General features: G+C 49.0%; 1 protein-coding gene across 3 annotated transcripts; it reads left to right on the top strand.

Annotated features, from left to right (window-relative positions):
- The first annotated feature begins 55 nt into the window (after positions 1 to 55).
- On the top strand, positions 56 to 13,931 carry NMRAL1 (NmrA like redox sensor 1). 3 transcript variants are annotated; one of them, XM_087449562.1, is made up of 6 exons: positions 4,829 to 4,909; positions 5,178 to 5,251; positions 8,043 to 8,281; positions 10,401 to 10,650; positions 12,009 to 12,199; positions 13,647 to 13,931. In XM_087449562.1, the coding sequence occupies exons 2-6, from the start codon at positions 5,212 to 5,214 to the stop codon at positions 13,824 to 13,826; spliced, it is 900 nt and encodes a 299-aa protein (XP_087305688.1). In that variant the 5' UTR covers positions 4,829 to 4,909; positions 5,178 to 5,211; the 3' UTR covers positions 13,827 to 13,931. The 3 variants fall into 3 exon arrangements, with proteins under 3 accessions (XP_087305687.1, XP_087305688.1, XP_087305685.1); XM_087449559.1 differs by lacking the exon at positions 4,829 to 4,909 and adding an exon at positions 4,933 to 4,985; XM_087449561.1 differs by lacking the exons at positions 4,829 to 4,909; positions 5,178 to 5,251 and adding an exon at positions 56 to 175.
- The last annotated feature ends 3,618 nt before the right edge of the window (positions 13,932 to 17,549 follow it).

The raw sequence follows: 17,549 nt of genomic DNA, 5'->3' as shown, positions 1-17,549 counted from the left end.
TATGAGGACCCCCTCGGGCTACGTGCTTTTCTCACCCAATGTCGCCACCTTTCAGGCTCATCTCGCGCTGGGCTCCACCTGCCCTTTCCGTTCCGCCACACTGGCTTCCCGTCACGTCCTTACCTATCCCACTGGCTACAGATTAAATGACCGGTCATGTCTGGTGTTGACAAAGGTATGGGAAATACGCAGTGTTTGTGGGAATTATGGGGAAGGGGGGACAATTTAGCAAGATCTGTTAAAATTTAGAATGGGCATGTTCTTTAACCAAACAGTTCCACTTCTGGGTAGCTCTTCTAGAGGAACACTTGCAAGAACCCAAAGAGGCGCAAAAGAGGGAGGTCATTGCAACACATAACAGGATATTCCCTTTCGATGAAAACCTGGAAACATCTAAATGTCCATCAAAAGAGGCTGGGGTGGGGGTGGACAGGGGCACATCCACTCAATAGAGTTGTGCCACAGTTGAAAAAGAAGGCCAGGGCCGGCTCCGTGGCTTAGCGGTTAAGTGCGTGCGCTCTGATGCTTGCGGCCCGGGTTCGGATCCCGGGCGCGCCCCGGGCTACCGCTTCTCTGTCCAACGCGAGGCCGAGTCCCGCATGCAGCAACTAGAAGGATGTGAATCTATGACATACAGCTATCTACTGGGGCTTTGGGGGGAAAAAAATGAATAAATAAAATCTTTAATCCTGAGGGAGGACAATAAGTAGAAAGGGGGGAAAGCAAGTTGTAGAAAAATACAAAAATACATTCAAAAGAATGTAAATTTAACTAAAATAACAAATGTTGAACTCTTAGTAATGTGTATGCTGAAGTGTTTAAGGGTGAAGGGTACTAATGTCTGCAACTTACTTGAAATGCATCAAAAAATAAGATGAGGGCCAGCCCTGTGGCTTAGCGGTTAAATGCGTGCTCTCGGCTGCTGGTGGCCCGGGTTCTGATCCCGCGCTTGCCACCGACACACTGCTTCTCTGGCCATGCTGAGGCAGCGTCCCACATACAGCAACTAGAAGGATGTGCAGCTATGACATACAACTATCTACTGGGGCTTTGGAGGGGAAAAATAAATAAATAAAATCTTAAAAAAAAAAAAAGATGATAAATAAATAGATATCTGATACAGCAAACATAGCAAAATATTAAGAATCAAAGAATCTAGGTGGTAAGTATATGAGCATCCACTTATACAGTTCTTTCAACTTTTCTGTATGTTTATAAATTTTTCTCAACAAATTATTCATAATCAATCTATAAATCAAAATTGGGGTGAGTTTATTATGAGCCAACCCTAAGGAACACATAGCCCAGGAGAGTACCTTCACGAGGGAAGGAGGCAAGCACTCCAAAGAAGTGGGATGTACAGAGTGGTTATATACCGTCTTGGAACAAAGAGCGTACATCACAGGAATGTCTCTTTTACAATAGTCGTGAGATTGCTGGCACAGCAGGTCAGTGGTCACAAGGTGAACATAGCCGGTTGGTAACTAATCCTTAGTTTCTAGGAAGACATGCTTATCCTTAAGGAAATGCTGATATGGGGGGAAGCTACATCCCTGTCTTTAAGAGCATCATTCTTGTCTTTGGGACATAGTAAATGTTTAAAGCAGATGAAAAATGCCTGCTCAACAGGCCATGTCAGGCCTTTTGGAAACACAAGATCAAGCCAAATTAGTTTTAAACCAAATAGCTTCCTCATATGCTCCAATATATTCTGTTGCTTGTCATTTATTCATCATTTTCATAGAAAAATTTTGGGGAAAAATAAATTCAGTATGATTCCTTTTATTTTTTTAACTACATGATATTATCTTTCTATACATTCATGTTTAGGTATGTAAATACGTCCAAAAGCTGAGAAGGTTTACATACTAGAATGACAGAGGGAGGTCAAGGGTCACTTGTGCTTTATCTGTACTGTTTAAATTTTTTATGAGAATGTATAAATGCATTATGCATTACTTGGCTATCAAAATCAAATAAAAAATAATGAATTTTAAGAAAAGGGTAATGGGAAGTAGACACTGTACTGCCTCCTGCCCCAAACACACACACATAATTGAATTAAACTGAGGGCACTGATTGAAGGAGGGGTTGCTGTGAGAGTTCAAATGAGATAACGTGGGGCTTAACCTGTGCCTGACACATAGAAGAAGCCCAGAAAAGGATTCCCACTGTTATCATTAGCACATGTCACTAGGCTGAGTGAACTGGTGAGTGCTTTGCAGGAAGTCCTTTGTCAGATATAAAGTCTCACAGAAAGTGCTGAGTCATGGCTGAGCACACACCAATCAGTAGCCAAATCTCTCCCCTCAGGCCTCAGGGGACCGCCAGGTTGTGGGCTGAATAGGGCTAAAAGAGACAAGAGCTTTGCCCAGGCTGCCAAGCTGCCAGCCCACTTCCTGACAGCCCCCTGGCACCAGCACCACTGGCCGGAAGCCCAGGGGCAGAGATGCTGTTCCCTGCCATGCATTGCCTGTACTGATTTCCAAGCTGCAGGTTCAGCAAAGGCAAAAGGCACTGGAGTTGCTCAGGTCCCAATGTGGCCCTGGGATGGTACTCTCAAACCTGGGCACCAGGACTGGCTTCATGGGCTTGTGACCCTAGCAGTCCCATGGGTCCCACACTCAGAAGGACCCTGCACTTGGTTTAATGCTCTGCTTTTGCTGTCTTGAAATTCTTGATAATTTTTAACAAGGAGCCCTGCATTTTCATTTTGAACTGGGCGTTGCAAATTATGCAGCTGGTTCTGCTGTGTGCCTTCTTGTTTGGAATTATTTCCTTAAAGTGGAGACCTTGGAACATCCTGTTTTGTGGTTTGTCCCTACACAATTTGTTGACACAAAATAACCAGTAACCATTCTATATGTAAGAGAGATAAGGTGAGTTTTACTTGAGCCAGGGTGAGGATTATAACCCAGGAAGGCCTTTTCCAGAAAGGAAGAAACCATTCCAGAGAAGCATGGTTTTCAGCACAGTCTTATACCTTTTTAGAACAAAGAACATACATTAAACACGACCAGGATACATATTCACCAAAGTTTCAAAGAGCTCTTCAGTTGCAAATTAGCAGGTCCACATGACCCCAGATGTCAGGAAAGGGACTAATAGGGGCTAGGGCATAGGAGGGGAAGTATGCACTCTTATCTTTTTTTTTTCTGAGGAAGATTTGCCCTGAGCTAACATCTGTGCCAATGTTCCGATATTTTGTATGTGAGCCACTGCCACAGCATGGCCACCATAAATGGTATAGATCCCTGCCCGGGGAACTGAACCCAGGCCACCAAAGTGGAGCACACCAAACTTAACCACTAGGCCACCTGGGCTGGCCTTATACACTCTTATCTCGAGAGTGCCTTCTTTACTTTAATGGTTGAAGGAGATGTACAATGGATGTTTGATAGGCCACGTAAGTCAGGCTTCTTTAGTTGAAGCTGAATCAGTGCTTGAACCTGAATAATTACCCCATATACCTCAATATGTGAAAATCTCTTGTGAAATTGAAGAAAAATCTCGTCTTTTATCACAGTAATATGCACTTGGGTTCCATTTAGTAGGTATTTATTGAGTTCCTACTAAGTGCCAGACATTGTGCCAGGAGGGAGAGGTAACAGAGACAAAACCAGGGCCAGCTCTCAGTATGCCCTCGGTCTAATATGGTAAAGACAATTTTGCTACTGGGATAGAGATGGGAATGGAATAGGAGTAATTAGCCTAGCCTAGGCGTCAGGGAGGGCTTCCTGGAGGAGGTGATGTTTATGTGGAGTCTTAAGGAATGAGTAGGAGTTAGCCCTATGTAAGGTGGTGAGAGGAAGGTATTCCAGGCACTTTACAGTCTGAGCACAGAGGTATAACACAACAGGGTGTGGAGGAGACTACAAGAGATTTACGCAAGAGAAACACGTAGATATCTTCATTTATAAATATAAACCCAAGTAAACATAAATGTGTATTAAAATAAATACATGCATCTTATAATAAATAAAGACCGATATTTTACATAAATAAAACACATTACCTTGGGGGTTATCTCCACCACCAGATTCGGGAAAATAGCACCAGTTTTAGTCTGATTTCCCTGTGACTCCAGTGCCTAATAGATGTTTACACAACCAGTCAATCAGCAAATGTTTATGGAGCGCCTACTTTGTTCCAGGGACTATTTTAGGTGCTGGAAATTCAGCAGTGAACACAGACAAGTCCCTGATGTCACAAAGCTGACATTTTTGGATGGGTCAATACACATTTTGGAATGAATGAATGAATGAAAAAATGAATGCTCTTATCCAGTCAGCAGTAAGTTTTCAGAAGAAGAGTGACATGGTCATTTTTGAGTTTTAGTTAAACACAAGGAAATCTCACTTTTCTGTTAAAAAGAATGCAAATCCGTGCAAGTAGGAGCGATCTCAAACGTGAGTCAGGCACACAAAAACTCAGGGCCTTAGAGGGTTAAGACTCGCAGATACAGATTTAATTATCTTTAGGTGACACCCCACATCTGAAGTTCAGATGTTCATACAACACAAAGAGGTAAATTTTTTTTTTTGCTTCGCGCAGTCTATCACCCCCAGCGTCCCGGTAAGCAGCCTCTGCACGTGCATTTCGGTCAGTCCCGAGGATTTATGCAAATTCGGTTTACGCACGCTGGGGGCAGGGGAGCCCTGAACGTTCGCCGAACGCCGCGGGAGCAGGGACGAACCACCTGCACCCGCGGAGGGGGGACGGCGGGTCAGCTCCGCGTGGAGTAAGGCCCTGTCGGGGGGAGTTGAGAAGCAGGGCGGCCTGTCCCTTCACGCGGGGAGGCCGGGAAGAGGTGGCTTTGCCAGGGTGGGGCTGGAGCTGCGGGCGGGGGTCGGCGCGCCACGCAGGAGTCCATCCCCCCCTCCACGGTGGACTCGGCTGCAAAAATCAGGTACCCGGGTTTCCCCGACTGCTTCCCACCTAATCCTCGGCGAGGAGCTGACGCGGGTTGGGGGGACGTGGCGGAGGTCGGGGCGAGGGGCCGGGGGACAGCCCGGGGAATGGGTTGTTGGGCCCGAGGGGGGCGGGCCGGAAGTGCCGGGGCCCAACCTCTCCCGGCTGGCCGCCCCCTCGGCCCTTCGCGGTGAGCGCGCGGGGTCGTTCCGGGCGGGGACCCTTGGCCCAAGCCTGGCCAACCCCGTGCCCTCCTTGACCCCCAGGCCTCTCCGGACCGCATTTCCCGGCCCGGCTCGCATGGCGCAGCAGAGGCTGGTGGTGGTGTTTGGAGCCACAGGTAAGCGAAACGCCAGTCGGAGGCCCCACGGGCGCGGGGTTCCCTCGCAGGGCCAGGCCAGAGAACCAGCCGGCCCAGCCCGGCAGAGCCAGGGCGCCTCCGAGAGCGCCGGGAGACGCCCCGGGGCCTGGAGGGAGGGATGAGATGGCTTGTACCCCTGACCTGAGTTGGGGCCCAGGGGGCATGATCTGAGCTCAGATTCCCTTTGAATTTTTAAAAAATTAATTCTGTTTTTTTTAAGTGGTAATTGCACGTTATACCAAAATTAAATCTTCCTCCCACCCCCTCACCCGTCCATCACTGTTATCAAGGTTCTTGAGTATCCTATCAGACGGATTAGATGTATCTAAATAGATATTATTATTATTATTATTATTTTGGTGAGGAAGATTGGCCTTGAGCTAACGTCTGTGCCAGTCTTCCTTTGTTTTGTATGTGGGACACCGCCACAGCATGGCTTGATGAGCAGTGTGTAGGTCTGCACCTGGGATCCAAATCGCAAATCCCCTGGGGCGGCCAGGCTGGCCCCTAAATACATATATATATTTTGTGTGTGTATGTGTGAGGAAGATCAGCCCTGAGCTAACATCCACGCTAATCCTCCTCTTTTTGCTGAGGAAGACCCGCTCTGAGCTAACATCTATTGCCAATCCTCCTCCTTCCCTTCGCCCCCCAAAGCCCCAGTAGATAGTTGTATGTCATAGTTGCACATCCTTCTAGTTGTGTATGTGGGACGCGGCCTCAGCATGGCCGGAGAAGCCGTGCCTCGGTGCGCGCCCGGGGTTCCGAACCTGTGCTGGGGTTCCGAACCTCTGCCGCCAGGAGCGGAGCTGGTGCACTTAACCGCTAAGCCACGGGGCTGGCCCCTATATATATATTTTTAATGGTAGTGTTTTATTTTGCCCCCAACTGTTTTTTTCTTTCCTATATATTTTTTAAAAACATAAACAGCATGGGGCTAATCTTCCTCAAGCAAAAAAAAAAAAAGAGGAAGATTGGCAACAGATGTGAGCTCAGGGTGAGTCTTCCTCAGCGGAAAAAAAAAAAAGTAAACAGCTTTATTGACAGATAAATTACATACCATACAATTCACCCATTTAACGTATGCAATTCCCTGGTTTCTGGTATATTCACAGAGCTCTATGACCATCATCACAATCAGTTTTAGAACATTTCATCACCCCAAAAAGAAACCTCTTACTCACTAGCAGTCACTCTCCATTTTCCCTCAACTTTCTCCAGCTCCTGGCAGCCACCAATCTACTCTCTGTGTCTATAGATTTGCCTATTCTGGATATTTCATATAAATAGAATCATACACTATGTGGCTTTTTGTGTCTGGCTTTCTTCACTCAGCATAATATTTTCAGGGTTCATCCATGTTATAGCATGTATCAGTACTTCATTCCTTTTTATGGCTGAACAATATTCCATTACATGGATAGACCATATTTTGTTTATCCATTCATCTGCTGATAGACATTTGCATTGTTTCCACTTTTTAGCTATTTTGAAAAATGCTGCTGTGAACATTCATGTACAAGTTTTTGTGTGGACATATGTTTTCAGTTTTCTTGGGTATATACCTAGGAGTGGAATTGCTGGATCATGTGGTAAGTCTGTGTTTAGCATTTTGAGGAACTGCCAGACTGTTTTTCAAAGCAATTGCACCATTTTACATCCCCATCAGAACTGTATGAGGGTTAGTTGTAGTTCTGAAATTTGCCTTTTCCACTCCAGGACACATCATGGTCACCTGTCCAGTTCATACATACAGATCTGTCACATTCTTTTTAATGACTTTTGTATGGATTTACCACTTATTTAACCAGATTCCTACGAAAGGACATTTAAGTCGTCTATAAATTTCCACTATTGCAGGTGGTGCTGCAGCCAATGTTCTTGTACATACATGTATGGACATGTAGGGATGATTTGCATTTACTTCCTTTTGATGATTTTAATTTTTGTAATTTTCTTAGTTATAGGTAATATTTTATCTAAGCTAAGAGGTGGGTACATGAATGTTGGTATCCCTTTTTGTATGTGCTAAATATTTCATAATACATTTTAAAATTTTTATAAAAGGTTTAAGCATAATACCTGCTACAATGTGGATGAACCTTAAAAACATTATGCTCAGTGAAAGAAGACAGGCACAAAAGGCCACATAGTGTATGATTCCATTTATAGTAAATGTCCAAAATAGGAAAATTCATAGAAACAGAGAGTAGATGAGTGTTGCCAGGGGCTGGAAGGAGGGGAGAACGGGGAGTGACTGCTGATGGGTATGGATTTTCTTTTGGGGGCACTGAAAATGTTCTAAAATTGGCTGTGATGATGGTTGCACACTCTGAAAACTGAAAGCCACTGCACTGTACACTTTTTTCTTTCCCCCCTCCAAAGCCCCAGTAGATAGTTGTATGTCATAGCTGCACATCCTTCTAGTTGCTGTATGTGGGACGCGGCCTCAGCATGGCTGGAGAAGCGGTGCGCCGGTGCGCGCCCGGGATCCGAACCCGGGCCGCCAGTAGCGGAGTGCGCGCACTTAACCGCTAAGCCACGGGGCCGGCCCAACTGCACTGTACACTTTTAAAGGGTGACTATTATGGTAAGTGAATTCTATCTCAAAAAAGCTGTTATTTAAAAAATAGTGTAAGGTGAGTTTCGTGAGAATGACAGGTGCAAGTGTCTAGGGTGTTTGCTGTGGTGGAACATTGCTTTCAGGGCTTCACCCTTCGCAGGACTCCCAGGCAGGTCTGACCCTGCAGGTCTTTCTGCCTCATCGCAGGTGCCCAAGGGGGCTCTGTGGCCCGGACACTTCTGGAAGATGGGACATTCAGGGTTCGAGTGGTGACCCGGGACCCGGGGCAGAGGGCAGCAAAGGAGCTGAGGCTGCGGGGTGCAGAAGTAGTACAGGCAGACCAGGATGACGAGGCCAGCATGGAGCTGGCCCTGACTGGGGCTCATGCCACCTTCATCGTGACCAACTACTGGGAGAACTGCAGCCAGGAGCAAGAGGTCAAGCAGGTGAGGGCAGGCGGGAGGGTGTGGGGAGACCGGGGCTAGGAGCTGGGCATCCTGAAGGGAGCTCCCAGGTCCGAGCTGGTCCCTGGGAGGCAGCTCTGACTTGCCAGAGACGTGCTGACCCTGCCCAGGACGACTGGCCACTGCAGGCCTTTCCCCTCCCGTTCCATGCAGCCCTCCTAAACTTCGATGAGGGCAGGAGGCGGCTGCTTCCTCATCCAATGACTTTTTTTTTTTTTTTTTTTTCAGATATCGCTCATGTACTATACAGTTTGCCCCTTTAAAGTTTACAGTTCAGTGGTTTTTAACATATTCTCAAAGTTGGGCAGCCATCACCACTACCTAATTCCAGAACATTTTCATCACCCCGAAAAGAAACCCCGTACCTGTTAGCAGTCACTCCCCATCCCCCTTCACAGCCCCAGGCAACTGCTAATCTACTTTATGTCATCCATTGACTTTTCACACTTCCTAAAAAACCAACTCCGTTGACCCATAATTTTCTTATAATAAGATGCACATGTTTTAATTGTACACTTTAATGAAATTTGAAAATAAATATACCCATATAACTGCCATCCTAATCAAAATATAATACATTTCCATCGTTCCAGAAAGTCCCCCATGTCCTCTTTCATGTATTTTGATCCCAAGATCATATGAACTCCAAATCACATGATCTGTGTTTCCCTTTATTCTGTTTTCCACTTAGATTCTCTCTAGTTAGGTGGTTATTGACTCCAGGTGGCGGGTGGAAGGATATGAGACGTGGCCATCTTTTTGTTACATTGAAGATGGAGACACTGGCACAGTGCCTGTCACATAGAAGGCGCCCAAGTATTCGTGGAAAAGGCAACAGGCTGAGAATCATGCTCTTCTGATTTCAGCCCTGTCTGGTCCACAACTAGGTGCAGTGTGGCTGTGGACGTGTAACTTCCCTGCTCTGGTTTTTGTTTTCTTCCTCTGTAAAATAAAGGGAGATGGGACTGGACCACTGGTCTCCAAACTTGTTTTTAGACTTGACCCTTCCTTCAATTACAGTCTTACATGGAAGCCCATTCCGTAGGGTGGACAAAGACAGCTCTTCTGGCTGAAGAAGATGTTGTCTCCTGATCCTGACAGCCTGTATTAGTGTCCCCTGGCTGCCCTAACAAACTACAAGCCACGCGGCTTAAAACAACAGGAATTTATTGTCTCAGTTCTGGAGGCCAGAAGTTCAAAATCGAGGTGTCACCAGGGCCACGTCCCTCCAAAGGCTCTAGGGGAGATTTCTCTCCTTGTCTCTTCCAGCTTCTGGTGGCTGCTGACTATCCTTGTGGTCACATCACTCCAGTTTCTGCCTCTGTCTTCCCATGGCCTTCTCCTCGTCTCTGTGTCTTCTCTTCTGTCTCTTATAAGGACACTTGTCATTAGATTGAGAGCCCACCTGGGTAATCCAGGGTGATCTCATCTCAAGTCCCTTAACTTAATTATATCTGCAGAGACCCTTTTTCCAAATAAGGTCCCATTCACAGGTTCCGGGGCTTAGGACATGGAGGCCACCATCGACCTCCTGCACAACCTTACGCAGCAGGTATTGTTGCTGTCCTTGTTTAACCGACAAGGCCAGAATGGTTAGATCCTTTGTCCGGGATCACACAGCTAATACGGTGCAGAGCTGAGTCTGGAACCCAAGTGGCCTTTGTGTTTAACCCCTGAGCTGTAGCTCCTCCCTAGTGGACTCCTGGGGCTCTCCAAGGAAGATGGCTTAGCACTGTAGACAAGATGCTCTGCCAGAGCAGGCAGAGGTGGGAAACCTCCGTGCGGGCCCTCCCCAGGCCGCAGACCTGCCCACCCTCACCAACTGCACATGGGTGGGCCACAGTCAAGCACAATGGAAAGTAGAAACACCCGGATGATCTAGAGAAGAGATGCTACAGTTCTGTGAGTGGCAGACGGCTTACAATTCCATGTTCAAGGGTGTGGTACTGTGTGTGAACATCATTCTGGAACAGGGGGCCTTATCAGAGGGGTCAGTGGTGTCTGGCGCAGTGGCAACTCTGGGGTTGGAGAGCCGGGGCCATGACTGGGGGACACACATCCTCCCTCCTAGCTTTGTGGTTTCTCCTTTCCTGCCCACCAGGGAAAGCTGCTGGCCAATCTGGCCAGGCGCCTGGGCCTTCGCTACGTGGTCTACAGTGGCCTGGAGAACATCAAGAAGTTGACGGCGGGGAGACTGGCGGCGGGCCACTTTGATGGCAAAGGGGAGGTGGAGGAATATTTCCGGGACATTGGTGTTCCCATGACCAGCGTGCGGCTGCCCTGCTATTTCGAGAACCTCCTCTCTTACTTCCTGCCCCAGAAATCCCCAGATGGAAAGAGCTACTTGCTGAGTGAGTGTCCTTCCTCCTTCCTCAGTGTCTGCTCTCACCGTGTGCAGAAAGGGTGTCATAGCAGGCTTGTCATCAGATGGTTCTGGATCTGAGCCCTGGCTCTCTTACATTAGGCCTGTGACTCTGAGCAAGGCATGTAGCCTCGCTGGGCCTCTGCGTCCTGTTCTGTGCAGTGGGCATAACTGACTTTTACAGGGGTGACGAGAAAATCTACTGAGATTTGGTGATGCGATGCTTCGTCCAGTGGAAAGCTTTACAGAGACAAGTCCAGTATTGTTACTTCTCCTTCAAAGATAAGAAGGAGAGGATTTGGAAGACATGGTTCAGTTGCAGATTCCACAAAGTAGGAAAGCACTTTCTTCTCAATGCCCATTTACAAATCTGTAAATGAGCTGGATGCTCTGGACCCCTGGCTTTGAGGGAACTTCATACAACTTGTGTCCTGTTAGTCAGCCAGTGTATTAGAGCAGGATGCTCAGGAGGCCAGAATAGGGGGTCACTGCCCTCAGCTGGCCACCCCATACCCTGCATGAATGCCGGCTCCCCCTCGCTCGAGTCCTGTTGGCCGGGGTGCAGGGTCTGGTCTTAGCGTTTGCACACTGGCACCCCCTTTAGTTTGCAGAGCTTTAGTCAGGGACGGGGTACTCCTGTGTTCAGTCTCTGAGTCGGGTCTGCATCCTCACAAGGTCCTTGGGGGATCTGAATGGGCACCTGTGGTGGCCCCTTTTATAGGTGAGGATAATGGCAGGACCCAAGCACTCCTGGCGCCACATCTAGATACTGCTCTGTGTCTCCATCTACAAAACCATGACTTGGCAGGTAGAGGCACTCATGAATTCACCACGTTTGTGGAGCACTGTCAGGTGCTGCTCTGGACTAGGCCCTGGCCTCTGGCTAATCAAGCATTCCAGTAATACAGTTGGTGTTTAGAATACCCACCCACAGGTTTCCACGTCAGGAATCTAGGAGGTGATGAAGTACAGCGGGGTCTGCACCTTGGGAGCAGTGGGGCCCCGGGGGCAACAGCCCATCTCAGAGGACCTTTTGATGTCCTTTTCTTTCTTGTCCCCTCTGTCCCCATCTCAGTCCTGGGAGGGGTGGGCAGGTCCAGGGTTCTTCTCCCCACTCTAAGAGTGGAGTAACCAGGGCTCAGAGGGTTGAAACAGCATGTCAACGTGGCAGAGCTCGGATCACATCCCGACTCGCTGCCACTGCTGCTGCTGCTTTACAGACACCAGGAGCTGTCCAAGTCATGCCGAGTGCTGACCTGTGCACACGTCCAGTCGATTGGCTGGTGGGAATATAAGCTTCAACTCCTTAGAGACATGTACCTGCATGTCCCTCTTCCCCCCTCCCAGGCTTGCCCATGGGTGACGTTCCCATGGATGGCATGTCTGTGAACGACCTGGGTCCTGTGGTGCTCAGCCTGCTGAAGATGCCAGAAGAATACATCGGCCAGAACATCGGGCTCAGTACCTGCAGGCACACGGCAGAGGAGTATGCCGCCCTGCTCTCCAAGCACACCGGGAAGGCCGTGCGCGATGCCAAGGTGGGCCGCTGCTGCCCCAGTCCCGGGGCTTGGTGATGGCCCAGCTCCCACCAGGGGACCCAGGCAGCCCTGGTCAGTCATTCTAACCCCAGAGGGGCTTTGTGGGCAGAAGGGAAGGGGTATCCAGGGCTGCCCCGTTGCTCTCTGAGCAAGGTAAATCTGAATTCATCGTCACTGTGAACATTTATGTCATGCTGTTCTTGGGAGCCTAGTGTGGCCACCAAGTGCAATTTCTGACTTAGGCGGTCGACCAAGCAGCGAGGAAGATTTCTAGGAAGTGGGGATAGTAAGGGCCAAGTAAGGTGTGAAAACGGAGAGCGTGCTGGGGCCCTCTGGGATGTGACTTGAGGCAGGGGAAGGGGAAGGAGGCCAGAGAGGTAGGCCCCACCTCTGCCCCCCAACTTGGCCTGGCTGCGTGGACAGGAGGCCCACGGTCCCCTCCTCTCCCTGCCGACCCTTGGCCTTCCTGTCCAGACCCCTGGGTGCCTTGTTTCTTGTTTTTCGTTCCCATCGTGAAAGTAAGACCTCCTCATTAAAGAAAATCTGGGAAACCCCGACTTGTTAAAAGGCAAAACCCCCGTGGAACCCCCAGACCCAAGCAGAGCAGCGATGGGGGAGGCCGTGGCAGGACGCATTTTGGGCGGGTCAGGCCCCTGGACTCGGATCCTGGTCCCAGCCCTTAACACCCACCAGTGTGTGACCTGGGGCATGGTCCCGGACCCCTCTCCACCTAGTTTCCTCATCCATAAAATGGGCATGTGAATAGTATCCACCTCCTTGGGGTGTCGTGAGGATTGAGTGCAATAATCCACGTAAACGCTTCCTTAGCAACAATGAAATGCACTAGAAAATGTGCACTATGGGCCGGCCCCGTGGCTTGGTAGTTAAGTGCGCGCGCTCCGCTGCTGGTGGCCCAGGTTCGGATCCCGGGTGTGCACCCACGCACCGCTTCTCCGGCCATGCTGAGGCCGCATCCCACATACAGCAACTAGAAGGATGTGCAGCTATGACATACAACTATCTACTGGGGCTTGGGGGGAAAAAATAAATAAAATAAAATAAAAAAAAGAAAAGAAAATGTGCACTAAATGGCCGTGTATTTCTGTCTCGACAAAGAAAGGCCTGAGGCAGGTTGTGGAGCATTTGAGGAGCTGAGTTGTTAAGATTCAGTTTGATCGGGAAAGGAGAACAGTGATGTGAGCAGAGTTCTGATTTGGAAGGGACTGAGAAGTTTCCGTCTCATGATCTTGAAAGAACAGGATTTAAATTGACCTACAACAGTGGTTTTCAAACCAGCATCCTTTTAGTAGATCATTTTCAGATGAACTCTTAGTGAGGACCTGCCAGCAGCACAGCTCTGGTTGGGGGAGGTCGGGAAGCCCCAGCCCCCACCACCTCAGGGCGCTGAGATGCTGACAGACCCTGACAGACTCCCCTCTGCTTGCAGACAACCCCTGAGGACTACGAGAAGCTTGGCTTCCCTGGCGCCCAGGACCTGGCCAACATGTTCCGTTTCTATGCCCTGAAACCCGACCGCAACATCGAACTGACCCTGAGGCTCAACCCCCAGGCCAAGACGTTGGACCAGTGGCTGGAGCAGCACAAAGGGGACTTTGCCAGGCTGTGACCCTGCCCACCTCTCAACCCCGTCTGGGGGGACAGGAGGTGCAGTCACAGTGATCCTTTCTTGTGTTACAAAAAAATTTTTTAAATAAAGGCCATTGTTCTCACAGATGACTTCCAAAAGAAGAGGGCTTTGTTTCTGGAACTGGGGTTGGGGTGGCAGCTGCTGCGGCAGTGATGGGCGTGAAAATTCCAACAGGAGACATCAAGTAGTAGAGGCTCGGTACCCCCGCCCTGCAACAAAGGGGGCTCCAGGGCTGAAGAGGTATTTGGTAACTGAAGACACCTGACTTAAATGCAGTTTTAAGTTTAGTCTAACAGGCGTGAACCTGAACACTGACCACAGCCCAGGGAGCAGGTCTCACCACCCTGTTTCCACATTTGAAATTCATTCACAGACCGTGGACAGAGCCCAGGACATGGAGAGAACTCCCCACGCCAGCCAGGAGCAACGCCTTTTGACATCCCTGCACGCACACCACTCATCTCCAGAAAGCTAGTGGGGCCAATGGCGTATTCGTTCTTTGAGAGTGGGAAGAGGACTGGCCCCTTCTCCCTCTCTCCTCACCCTCCTCGTGGGGCCAGGCTTGCTCCAGGATGCAGCCCTGCGATGTGGGTAATCTTCAAAACAGGCTGGAAAAAAACGCATGAAGGTACGTGGCAGGTCTGTGGACCACAAGTCGCCATAATCGGACCCTGCTGAGAAGAGGGGAGCTGCTCGCAGCAAAGGCTGAGAAGTAAAACCAAGGAAGTAACAACCCTCCTTGCTTGTAGTGTCCACCAGGCTTTCAGATGGCGGGGGTAGTTCAGCCTTCCATCTCCGGCTCACTTTAGAGAAGAAGAATGGAGGCCCAGAGAACCCAGGTCACTTACCCGAGGTTCCGTGGCAGGCTCATTTTATTCTGGTATGGTTACACGATTGACCTCCATCTTTTTACTACCCGACCCTGGCCTCAGTACCAGCAGTCACGAAAAGGGGTAGCAGTCCTACCAAATTTTTTAATTTTATTTTTCCCCCAAAGCCCCAGTGGATAGTTGTATGTCATAGATGCACATCCTTCTAGTTGCTATATGTGGGACTCGGCCTCAGCACGGCTGGAGAAGTGGTGCGTCGGTGCGCGCCTGGGATCCAAACCCGGGCCGCCAGTAGCAAAGTGCACGCACTTAACCGCTAAGCCACGGGGCCAGCCCTGTTTTTTTTTTTTTTTTATAAACAGTTAGTTAGTTAGTTAGTTATTTATTTATTTATTTATTTATTTATTTATTTAATGTGAGGACAATCAGCCCTGAGCTAACATCCATGCTAATCCTCCTCTTTTTGCTGAGGAAGACCGGCTCTGAGCTAACATCTATTGCCAATCCTTCCCCTTTTGGGGCTGGCCCCGTGGCTTAGCGGTTAAGTGCGCACGCTCGGCTACTGGCGGCCCAGGTTCGGATCCCGGGCACACACCGACGCACCACTTCTCCGGCCATGCTGAGGCCGCGTCCCACATACAGCAACTAGAAGGATATGCAGCTATGACATACAACTATCTACTGGGGCTTTGGGGGAAAAATAAATAAATTTAAAAAGTTAAAAAAAAAAAAAAGAAGAGGGGCCCACTTTAGCAGGGACAGGGACAGCCTCTGAGGTCTGAGGGGAGGGCAGTGAGCATCCTAGGCAGGGTAGGAGGAGAAAGACCACGACAGCGTGGGCTTCTGAGCCCACTCGGGTCAGCCAGGGAACACAACAGGTCATCTGCGTGTAGCCCTACGTGAAGCCCAAGTCCCCCATGCGCCGGAGCTGGAAACTCACCTACCTGGGGCTGTGACTCACTGCGGTGATCCTGGAGTGGCCTGAGGTCAGTACGGAGCCTGGGATGAGCCCAGAGCGAACTTCAGCGAGCTGACACTGGGCTCCAGCTGCTACTCACCCACAAGCGGCAGGACCTGGGCACATCCCTAAGCCTCTCTGGTCTGCTTGCCCATCTGGTGCTGCCTGGCCAGGCTGTTGTGAGGACACCATGAGGTCATTTGTACAAAGCAGTGCCTGACACCCCCAGGTCACCTTCTCCTTTCCGTCTGATACACGTGGTCAAAGCTCTGCTAGCCTCCAGTCCCCAGCTGATTTCTGTCCCTCTTAAAGGGTGGCACCTACCGACCCCCAGCCTGGATGTGGTCAAAGCAGCCCATGTCCCAAATCCAACAAAGCAGATAGAACTGTGCACATCAATTCAGGATGCCCCATGTGCTATGAACTATCCACACTGCACACAAAAACCCAATCCTGGGAAGTGAAACTATTCTGTATGATACTATAATGGTGGATACATGTCAGTAGACATTTGTGCAAACCCATAACATGTACAGCACCAAGAGCGAACCCTCATTAATCTATGGACTTTGGGTGATAATGACGTGTCTGTGTAGGTTCACTGGTTATGCATGTGTGGGGGCAGGGGGTATATGGGAAATCCCTGTAGTTTCCTCTCAATTTTGCTGTAAATTTTGCTTTAAAAAATAAAGTCTATTAAACAAGAATAATACTAGTATTTTAATAATACTAGTATTTTAAACCAATTGACTTGTAATAAACATTCCTGTCCACCTACTTCCCTTTCCTTTCCTCTTGGTGACAACCAAATGTGACTGGAAAGAAAGGCCCTTCACCCACCCTGCTGAAATCAAGGTATCTTGCCTGGCCCAGGTGCTCCTGTTCCAGTATGTCACTACAGGAAGAAAGCACATGTGGGTGACACAGCTTGGAATGCTGGGGAATCCGGTCCAGTACCACGACTGCTGGGACAACTCCCAGCACATCATCCCACTGGCTGAGGTGTTCCCAGCACAACTCCCAATCAGGTGGGGCATCATGTGTGCCTGGTCTTCTGAAATTTGGTCCCTGAAATATGTGAGCTGCCAAAATTTATTTTTTTTAAACTGTGGTAAATTATACATAACATAAAATTTACCATTTTAGCTTTTTGTGTGTGTGTGTGTGTGTGTGTGAGGAAGATCAGCTGTGAGCTGACATCTGACGCTGATCCTTTTTGCCGAGGAAGATTGGCCCTGAGCTAACATCTGTGCCCACCTTCCTCTACTTTATATGGGACACCACCACTGCATGGCTTGCAAACGGTGCATCGGTGCGCGCCCGGGATCCGAACCCAGGAACCCCGGGCCAGCGACGTGGAGTGCGTGCACTTAACCGCTTGCGCCACAGGGCCTGCCCTGTTTTAGCCATTTTTAAGTGTACAGCTCAGTGGCATTAGGTACATTCACATTGGTGTGCAGCCGTCACCACCATCCACCTCCAGAACTTTTACATCTTCCCAAGCTGAAACTCTGTACTCATGAGACACTAACTCCTTGTTCCCCCTCCTCCAGCCCATGGCAACTACTATTCTACTTTCTGTCTCGATGAGCTGGACTACTCTAAGTACCCCATATAAGTAGCTGCCAGCATGTTAAAATGAGACAACATTCATAGCAGCATGTACAACATGGATGAACCTTAAAACATTATGCTAAATGAAAGAAGCCAGAAAGAACCACAAAAGGTCACATATTGTGATTCCATTTATAAGAAATGTGCAGAATAGGCAAATCTATAGACAAGAAGTAGATTCATCATAGCCAGAGACTGAGCGAGTTGGGGAAAATGGGGAGTAACTGCTAACAGACATGCGGTTTTTGTGGGATGATAAAAATTTTCCAAAATTGATTGTGGTGATGGTTATACAACCTT

Source organism: Ceratotherium simum, chromosome 26 (assembly GCF_057802395.1).
Source record: "Ceratotherium simum simum isolate JZ-2026a chromosome 26, ASM5780239v1, whole genome shotgun sequence".
NCBI classification, from domain to species: Eukaryota; Metazoa; Chordata; class Mammalia; order Perissodactyla; family Rhinocerotidae; genus Ceratotherium; species Ceratotherium simum.
The sequence above is the reverse complement of the archived record's forward strand: the minus strand, read 5'-3'. Positions and strand labels throughout refer to the sequence as shown.